Source organism: Equus quagga, chromosome 2 (genome assembly GCF_021613505.1).
Source record: "Equus quagga isolate Etosha38 chromosome 2, UCLA_HA_Equagga_1.0, whole genome shotgun sequence".
Taxonomy (NCBI): domain Eukaryota; kingdom Metazoa; phylum Chordata; class Mammalia; order Perissodactyla; family Equidae; genus Equus; species Equus quagga.
Window position 1 is genome coordinate 69312857 of NC_060268.1, and position 10249 is coordinate 69323105.

General features: G+C 37.6%; 1 protein-coding gene across 1 annotated transcript in view; it reads left to right on the forward strand.

Annotated features, from left to right (window-relative positions):
* The window catches only part of ETFA (electron transfer flavoprotein subunit alpha), a 76247-nt gene extending 67356 nt beyond the window's left edge, over window positions 1–8891 (forward strand). The window contains exon 10 of the mRNA XM_046650770.1: window positions 8763–8891. Coding sequence (XP_046506726.1) covers window positions 8763–8846 — 84 coding nt within the window. The 3' untranslated portion in view covers window positions 8847–8891. The remainder of the gene's footprint in view (window positions 1–8762) is intronic.
* Window positions 8892–10249: the final 1358 nt, after the last annotated feature.

Here is a 10249-nt window from a genome sequence, read left to right on the forward strand (position 1 = left end):
AAGAATATTGAGGAACTAATATCTAATGAGTTGGATGTCTAATGAATTTAGGGTTTCAAAGAATCTTTGACTAAAAAGTCCAAGCTTCATATTCTCTGCCCAATAAGCACCAAGTCCATCTACTGAGCCATGGAATGTCCATTCATGTGAGAAACCTTCAAAGGCTAGATGAGGACTGCTGCTTTTTCTTCTAAGTGAGTTTCCTGGCTTTGCTTCTACATCTTTCCCATTAATAGTTATTTGAAACAAGATATTGACTTCATTGAAAGCCAGGTCAAAGTTTGTATCCAAAAGTGTTATCTGTCAGTACAGGTTACATAAATTAAAACAAACATACATCAAGAACAAACGAAATAATTTCCGAATCTTACCTCTTCTGTGAGTCAGTCTCTTTGATGGCCTTGTAGCTAGTACATGTGTGTGGAGGGCCTGCGTTAGAGGTACTCCGGCTGTGACATGCAAGTGGGTGGTAGAGAGAGAAATCTAAAGAGTGTAGCTTATGTCCCTATTCAGGATAAGGAACCCAGAGCTAATGGACCAACTGATACTTCTAGTAACGTGGGATAAAAACTATGCTAGCTAAAATTGATATTTTTTAATACATAAACTTAAGTTAGCTGTTCATCTCATCTCGTTTTAGTGATTTTTCTCTAAGATAAATATATTTACTGAAGTTTTAATAGACTAGTGACTTCAGTTAAAGCATATTACCAGTACTGTCACAATACTGAGTTATTTGTGGTGTAGTAGAAAAAGTACTGAATTTGAAATCAGTGGACTTGGGTTAAGAAGCCTGCCTTTTACTAGGTGTGTATAACCTTGGACAACTCACCAAGCCTACCCGAGCCTGTGCTTTCTCTTCTCTAAAATGGGAATAACTTCTTACCCCTTAGAGTTATTGTCATAGTTAAGTGAGATAGTGTATATCAAGTACAGCATGATTACTAGCATATATACAATTCATCTAACTGTGATGATTAATATGCCATCTTGAATCCTGATAACCTGAGCTAGTCCTAGTATAAGATCATTGTCTGATGGGTAGGACATACTTTGAGCTTCAAACCAAGAGTATGGGTAAAGTCCTCCATTCATGAAAACTCAGTTTAGCCATAATCCTGCCTGAGAATTTCATATACAGATAGCTGGTTGCGAAAGAGCCACAGTTATGCTTTGCATTTTGGGGCCTCTTCCAAAAAGAGCAGAGACTTAAACACAATTTGACAAAGAGAGGAAACAGTTTGGCCTTTTAAATGAGCAGCAGAAAGATATATAGCAATATTAATGCACAGGAGACTTGCAGTAGTTAGAAAATATAGTTTGGTTAATCTACTTCTCAAAGAGACATTCATTATTTGCTGTGATTAATTCCATTTAACTCCTCACCTGGCATTTGGCCTGTGTATGTGTATTCTGTTTTAGCTGTAACAGTTGCTGTTTAAGGTTATGCCTCTGTAGCCTTCTGAGTAAAGAAGGTTGAGAGAGCATTTGCTTTTTTGTAGAACTGTTGTCCTGAGGCAGTCATAGGGGTTTTGTTTTTGAGCACATAACATTGCATCTCTGAACTCTAGTTAGAACTACTTATAAATTTTTAAATTTCTTAAAAAAAATTTTTTTTTAAAGATTGGCATCTGAGCTAACCTCTGTTACCAATCTTTTTTTTTTCTTCTTCTCCTTCTCCCCAAAGCCCCCCAGTACATAGTTATATATTCTAGTTGTAGGTCCTTCTGGTTGTGCTATGTGGGACGCCACCTCAGCATAGCCTGACGAGTGGTGCCATGTCTGCGCCCAGGATCCGAACTGGCAAAACCCTGGGCCACCGAAGCAGAGCATGTGAACTTAACCACTCGGCCACGGGGCCAGCCCCTCTTAAAGAAATTTGTTTTTAAGATTTTATTTTTCCTTTTTCTCCCCAAAGCCCCCGGTACATAGTTGTATAAATTTTTTAGTTGTGGGTCCTTCTAGTTGTGGCATGTGGAATGCTGCCTCAGTATGGCTTGATGAGTGGTGCCATGTTGGCGCCCAGGATCTGAACCAGCGAAACCCTGGGCCGACGAAGCAGAACGTGCAAACTTAACCATGCAGCCATGGGGCTGGCCCCTAAAATTTTTATCTTTGAAGAAATGTAGTTTTTTATGTTCCTTCCCCAACTCTATCTAGAAAGGGAGATGGTTGATAGAAAAGAAATTTTAAACCTGATTTTTAAAGAGATGGAGCAATATTGGCTTGGTTTTTCTGCTCTGAAAGCTCCAGGTTTAACCACTCTGCTCATATTCACATTTCATATAAACAAAAGAGTAAATGTTTAAATCTTTCCTTTCTACTTTGTTTAAAGAAAAGCAGATCTGAAGTTGCTGCAAGCAGAAAACTGTTCCAATTCCAGAAAAAAGTGAATGTGTGAGTTTATATCATAAACTCATGTAATTTCAACTTCATATATATATATATATATATATATATATTTTTATATGACCCATTTGATGTCTTGGTACTTGTATCTGGGATATATATCCCTGTACGAATATTGTGTTAGAATTTTGTAAAGAAATTCACTCCAGCATCCTAGGCCAGCCAGCACTGTCTAGGAAGTTGGGCAGAAATTCTAACTTTATAGCTAGCACTAAATGCAAAAAGGAAATTACCAAGTATCAGTGAAAAGAAATTTTCCCAGTACATTATCCCAGAAGAATTGTATCAGTTAATAACAACTTTCCTTGATATAGTAATAGTTACTATTACTGAACTATAGTAATAGTTTAAACTGCTCAAGTTTAAACTTTTATGATACTTGGTTGTCTTATGCCTTCTAGTTTAAAGATTTAATGATCATTTAACAATAATAATAATAGTATTAATAGTAATATCTAACATATTTTGAGCACTTCATATGTTATTTAATAATCACAACAATCCTATTAACTGTAGGTGTTTATCTCCATTTTACATATGAGAAGAGTGAGCCTTTGAGAGGTTAAAAGTAACTTACCTGAAAACACAGGTGGTAAGTGGAAGAGTCAGGATCTGAATCCATCTCTCTCTGATCTTATTTATTTAGTTATAATAGTGATTAAATAAATGTAGTAATTTCTTGTACTTGCTCACTTTCAACTTTTTGAGATCTAAGTCATTAATTTTCTAGCATCTTATTTCCTAATATATTTTTAAGGTTATAAATATTTTTCTAAGTACCACTTTAGCTACATCTCACAGGTTCTCATATCCTCTGCCTTTTTTTGGTGTTCCAAGTATTTTTTAATTTCCTCTCTAATTTTTTTTAACTCAGATGAGTTAAATAATCTTTTTTGAGAAGTGAGTTTTTAAAGATAGATTTTTTGGGTTCTTCTAGAGTTTTAAAAATATATATAACTTACTAGAGAACAAAATTTGATAGTTTCTTTTCAGAGCATAAATTTGCTATATTAAACCAATAGTTTTCATCTGCTTTTGATTTTCCTTTTGGTCCACACTACCTGAAATTTGATGGATTTTTGTCATCTATTTGTGACTCTCTGTTGGCTGCTCTCTTATTTAATCTTGCTGCCTCTCATGCTGGTCTTCAGCTTTTTCACACTGTGGACTTTCCTTTTTGGTTCTCTTCCCACAGAGTTTAAAACAACCTATCATTGATCTTGTGAGCCAATATAAGCAAAACAGACACATGAGACTAATATTCTATCTCCAGATCTACTATCAGACCATGCTCCACAGTACCCTTATAGAGCTTGTAAGAAGGCTCTTCTTTAGCTTGTCCTAAAATTATTTTGGATCTGTGCTGTCCAACACTGTAACCACTAAGCCACACATGGCTGTTGGGCACTTGAAATGTGGCTAGTCTGAATTGAAATTATATTATCCAAGTTAGTTTCGCCTGTTTGTTTTTACTTTATTTAATGTGGCTAATAGAAAATTTAAAATTAAATATGTGGCTCACAATATATTTTTATTTTATATTTCTTTTTGATTTCACAACAGTGTTAGGCAAAAGTCACAATGCGTGAGTAAGAGGGAACCTTGTCCTTAGATTCAGCACTGAAATCCTCTGGAGAGCAGGACTCAGATAGTACCTCTTGGAATTCCAGGTTTCTTGCACAAGGTTTGGGTAAAGCAGGAGTGATGTTAGTACATACTTCCTTCTGAAAAAGGCAGCCAAAACCCAAATCATCCACCAGAGAATACTCTGGTCATGTTGATTCCACAGATTGGTTAGATTTCTGTAAAAGAATTAAGATTTCATTCCAGTCATCTTTCTGTTTCTTAGACATGCAGGTTTGTCATCAAGCTAGGACCAATAAAACCTGCTTTTAAAAGCTTGTTCTGTCTGAGGGACTAAGGGAGCAGGAACAGATGGGGTGGGCTGCAAAAGTGGGCTCCTGTTTGGCGGAGGGTAGAGATGACTACAGAGGAATATCGTCCCCTGATCTGCTTCCTGCTTCTAAAAGCCTTTCCACTTCCCCGTGGCAGGTACAGAAAGTGAGGGGTTGCACGAGAGATTAGAGCTCTATCACACTTTGATTTTTTTCCTATATTGGATTACAGATTTTTATGATCTTACCCTGTTGTTAGGCTGTAGCTTCTTGAGAACATGGACAAAGAATTAGTTGTCTTTATATTACCTTTAAGGTACAACAACATCAACATCAGAAAAATCATAGTTAACCAATGCCTCTCAACTTTTTACTGCTATGGCACACTTAGAAGATTACGGTATTTGTACCACGGGAGCTTCTGACTGTCCTGCACTCCTTCTAGTCCATATAACTCTTTTGTATGAATTAGGAAAAAAGTACCTCTTTCTCAAGTTACTTTACTGCCACCTGTTGGAAAATTATTGTAATAAAAATGCAGATCTATAATGACTGTGATATGAATGATGCCTCCCTCCAGAGTTGTTCAGTGTACAGCCTGCTCAGCTGTACCTGGTAGCCCTAAGACCGTGCCAGGAGCCCATCTGGTCACCCAGTGGGCTGAGAGAATCAATATTTGAGTAAATTTCAGCTCATGAGTGGCACACCACTGTCTTTGGGAAAACATACTGTGCTAAGGACTGAGGCCTCGCAGTAACCCTATGATTTAAGGTTTCTTCTAAGCCCGGTTTTTCAGATGAGCAAGCTGAGGCATAGGTAACATAGATAACTGGCCCACAGTCACAACTGTACAAGTCTGAGCTGGCATTTAACCCTAGGCAGTGACACTTCAGAGCCTAGGTTCTTAACTGCAGTAATAGACTCCTCTTGCAAACCTCTGTTAAACCGCACTGGATGCATCAGTTTCCAAGCCCTATTCCTGATTCCATCTCAGCCCATTGTAAAGTAGTTTAGACCTCTGCCCCTGAGTTCCTTGGATGAGTCTATAGCTAGAGTCTTTTTTTAGATTTTGGCAAAAGAAGAGGGATTTGTACTTTGTTCTACTGGTCCTTGTTTATATTGAAGTAAGTGCTATTCCTTCTTTATATTTCAGAATAACCTTTGGTCGTTTTACCACCCTGTTGCTTGACTTCTTCCCACCAGTCCCCATTCCTGATTCCAAACTGCTACCAGCTGTGTAGGTTGATCTAGTCTCTTGTTCTTATAGCTTTGTTCAGGCTGCTAGGATTTTATCTCCAGGACTACCCCTCCTTCTTTCTGTGTCTGTTACTTTCTTTAATCCCACCTCTTTTTGAACTCTTAATTGCTGTTGCCTCCAACATTGCCTGTCCTTTTCTCTCCAAATGATCTTTCTTGCTTTCTATCTGATTTAGAAGGAAAGTGCCTCAGGGCAGGGATTGCCTTGTTCGTTGTGAGGCAATGTCTTAAGTGCTCCATAAATTAGCATCTGTGGAGAATTTTGTACATAGTAATTATTATTATTGAAATACAAAAATGCTTTCTAAACCATGAGGAAGCATCCTATGATATTAGTCTAATTGTGTGTATATGTTTTTTAAAAAAGAAGAAAAAGCCTCTCTTCCTGCCTGAGAGAGCTATCAGACCTCAGAACAGCAGCCAAAATACCAGGACTTGTTCTGGGCTATTATTTCAATGTTTTTTTATTTATTCAGAGAACTGTGTTTGCAAGACAGTAAAATAAGGTCCTGCTGGTCATGTGGACGTACTGGGACTATTTATTCTGGTCAGAAAGGCAGGAAAGGGCCTGGAACTATCTGCTTTGGCCCAGTCTGTGTGACTTAGTGACATTTAAGGTTGAAGTCAAGGCTGTTCATCTCTTGGGGGGTTTAAAGTAAATTTCATTTATATAAATGTCTATTTCCAGAGTGAATCAACATTTTTATTAGCATTTTTATGATGCAAGTGGAGACTTGTTGAATTTTAATGTAGACATATATGTCAGAAGGACTCATTTACAGAACTATTGATCCTTTCCAATGCTGACTGAAAATATACTTAGAAGAGAAGTTAGTGAGTCGGTTTCGGTCTATCTGAATAACTTGCTTTAAAAATCTTTACCACTGTTCACCTGGTTTTCCTGAATGTGAGATTTAGTAAGTACATTTGGATTAACAATTTAAGGAATATCTTTTTATGAAAGAAATACTAGTCAGAATAAACTGAAATGGGGGTCGGCCTGGTGGCGCAGCAGTTACATGCGCACAGTCCGCTTCAGCAGCCCAGGGTTCGACTGTTCCCTGTGTGGACATGGCACCACTTGGCAAGCCATGCTGTGGTAGGTGCCCCACATATAAAGTAGAAGAAGATGGGCCTGCATGTTAGCTCAGGGCCAGTCTTCCCCAGCGAAAAGAGGAGGATTGGCAGCAGTTAGCTCAGGGCTAATCTTCCTCAAAAAAAAAAAAAAAAAAAAAAAGAATAAACAAATGATGTTAAAATTATCAATTGAAGTTACCTGTAAATCTCCAATAGAAAATAGTGGTGCTTTTTCAAAGAAAAGCCTGTTTATCACTTGTATGAATGTCCATGTCTGATGAGACAGTATAATGACAAGGCCTCATTGCATTGTCCAACTCTGTATGGTCATAATTGACGCATTGGATAGGTTTAAGATAGTATCATGGAGCAGGGATTGCTTTTTATCCTCACCCATACGTTTTACTTTCCACAGTATACTTTTCCACCCTAAGACACAGTCTCTTTAGGCCAAATTGCTCTTACTTATCTTCAAGCTTTTGATGATAACTATAGAGCAAGTTGAATTGGAAAACAAGCCCAGCTCATTTTCAGATGATTAACTTACTTTGGGGACTAGGTTGTTTCCTTTTCCAGGGTACACAGTGGTATCTTGTGCTCTAGAAGCAGGTGGACACTTTATGCCTTTAAAGATAAGGCCCAGGGATATACCATCAATGTGCTGGATAGAGTTACAGGTTTCAGGCTGCAGGGATCATCTATTCTAGTGGTTCTCAGCTCTCACTGCACATTAGAGTATCCTGGGGAGCTTTTTTAAAAAGCTCCAATGCCAGGGCTATGCCTCCGCTGTTTACAATTGGGAAAACCGAGAGAGGGGGAAATTGACTTGTATACAGCCTAACACACTTAGGTGTTATGAAAAATCATAGTATTAGGTGGCAACGACATTATTCCCAGATCCTAGTTGAAATGCTCTCTTATTTTGGAGTGAGCAGTGGTTAAATTAGATCATGAGCAGTGCAGAAACAAGGTGGGACCATCTGACTTTCTCATTGACTTTGAAGTATCTGCCCTGTAGTAAAACTGAATGTGGCAGAGCCACCTTCAATGCCGTCCATGTTATTGATATTGAGGGGAGACTTTTTTGTCAGTTGCGACAAATTTGTAGTGTCAGTTTTGGTTACATGGTAGGTGCACCCTCTACCCAAGCCAGGACTTGTTAGTTCAGTTTACATGTGGGAAAAACTTTTCAGTTGAAGCTTTAATTATACTTAGTAGACGGAATGAAGCAGTTAAGCTCTTCTAATTAGGCACTTATTAATTGGTTTTTCATGATGATAGTTTTAATTTTCAAACATGGATACTTGAAGATTTTTAGATAAGGGGACAGAGAGAAGCAGTCAGTTGTCATTCCCTTGGTAATTATTGGGGGCAGAGAGGTAGGAAGAAGTGCAAATATCACCAAAATTTATTTAGAAACTACAGTGTGGGGGCCGTTTTGTTAGATGCTGGAAATTAAAAGGTTCAGCCTATGCTTTCAAGAAGTTTGTTGTTTTTTACTTAGGGATATTGTGTGTGTGTGTGTGTGTGTGTGTGTGTGTGTGTATGTACTTAGAATCTCTTGAGACTGATTTGTATTTTTGGTTTTTCTAAATACAAAGTTTAATAAATATATCCTAATTACCGTTTTAACAAATATCCTTTTATGAGAAGGCAAACAACTAAGTCAAAATATATTCTAATACATGTGAGTATAAGTGTTGTATGTTAATATACAATGTGTGTATATTGTGAATGGGTATATACTGTGGTGAGTTGAAGTATGATATCCAAATGAGCAGCATAGACAAAAAGTGCTACCTCACAGGAACCTGTGAGATAAAGTCCAACAATTGATGTAAAATGCTTTGCACAGTGGTTGACACATAGTTAATGCTCAACAATTCTCATTATCCATGTATTTATTATTATACCACCACTACTATAGGAATTCAGAGGAAAAAGAGGACTGTAGGTTAGGGAGATCAGGGAAGGAGGAAAGTATAATTTAAGTAATATCCATTGCATCTATTTTATTTAAAATAGCTTTTGCCTACGACTTGAATTACTAATAGCAAATACTTTGGAAGGTATTATATAATATAATATAAACACATGTTAATTATATGGTCTCTTTTGTTTCAGGAACTTTACATTGCTGTAGGAATATCTGGAGCCATCCAACATTTAGCTGGGATGAAAGACAGCAAGGTGACTACACAACAGTAATGATGCTAAGAGAAAAACGTTTTGTATTCTAAAATTTGAGTTTCACTGTATGTTTCCATGTAGTACAGTGTGTGTAGTTGAACCGTTCACATTAACACAGATGTAGGAACTGAAAGAAATATAAGCTACTATTCACTGCCTGAAAATACACCATTGGTAGGAGACGCAATGCTTTGTCATAGAAAAAGACCTAAACCTGAGTCCCCGCTCCATGCTAGCTTACCACATGACACATCCTGTCTGTACTTCAGTTCTTTGTCTACCAAATGCAGGTGTTGGATGATGATCTCTAAGGTCCCTTTCAACTCTGACAGTCTATGGATCGAAATTGTGGGGCAAAAACAACATAATGAGGTTCTGAGCATCTAACAAATTTTATGAGGTTCTGATCCCTGGTTCTTTATCTGCTTCACTCTAGTCCCCGAACATTCCCACCCTCATACGTCAGCAAGGCCCCTCTTCTTGGGTTGTTACTAAAGTGTAGCTGATACATTTTGGGTTGGAGCATCTTAATTCCTCAGTAATTGTCAAAAATACAGTGTATAGAGCAAACACTTGGTTTTATCTTGCTCCATGGTCTGTATCTGGAAGTCCTGTGTAATTACTCTGTGAACATACATTTCAGAATATGACACATTAATTCATGCATAACAATGTACAGTTTGAATTATGAACTCAGTCTTTCATGAAGTCACAGATGCCTCTGACACTCCTGCTTTTATCCATTCAGATGGAAGTTTGATATAAAAGGTAATAAAACTTTTAATAGGTTTAACTTCTAGCTTGAAAAAAATGCATGCACTACCTCCTTGTAACCTCTAAATGAATTGGCCCCAAACCAGTCAGATTTCACAGTTGGATGGCAGGTTTCTTTATCGAGCTATGAAAACAGCAGTGCCAATGGGGAAAATGTTGTTGCTGCATTAAAGAAAAAATACCACTCCAACACCAGCAACCTTAAAACATATTTTTAGCCAGACCAGTTCAGACATATCTAGAATTCTGCTTCTCTAAATTAAAGATTCTGCCTGCCAAGAAGATCCTGGTGAAAATTCTCATTCCATGCCAACAGGGATTTGGATTAGGGGAGAGATGGACTAGATAGTATATGTCAAAGCAAAAAGGGAACAAAGCATAAGAATAAACTTGAGCCAAGACTTTGTCTCTCCATCCAGTCAACAAATATTTATTAAGCATGTACCTTGTACTAGACACTGGGGATGCTTAAATGAAAAAGACATAGTCCCTGTCATCACTGTCTTGTGTGGGAGACACAGCAATCTCTGGTTGTAATTTGGTTAAGCTCTAAAATAGGATATTAGAGTGACTGGTTTAAATCTGATAGTTGTATTGCATACAAGCTGCAGTTTTAATTAGCATTGTGGTATAGTTGAAAGAATATG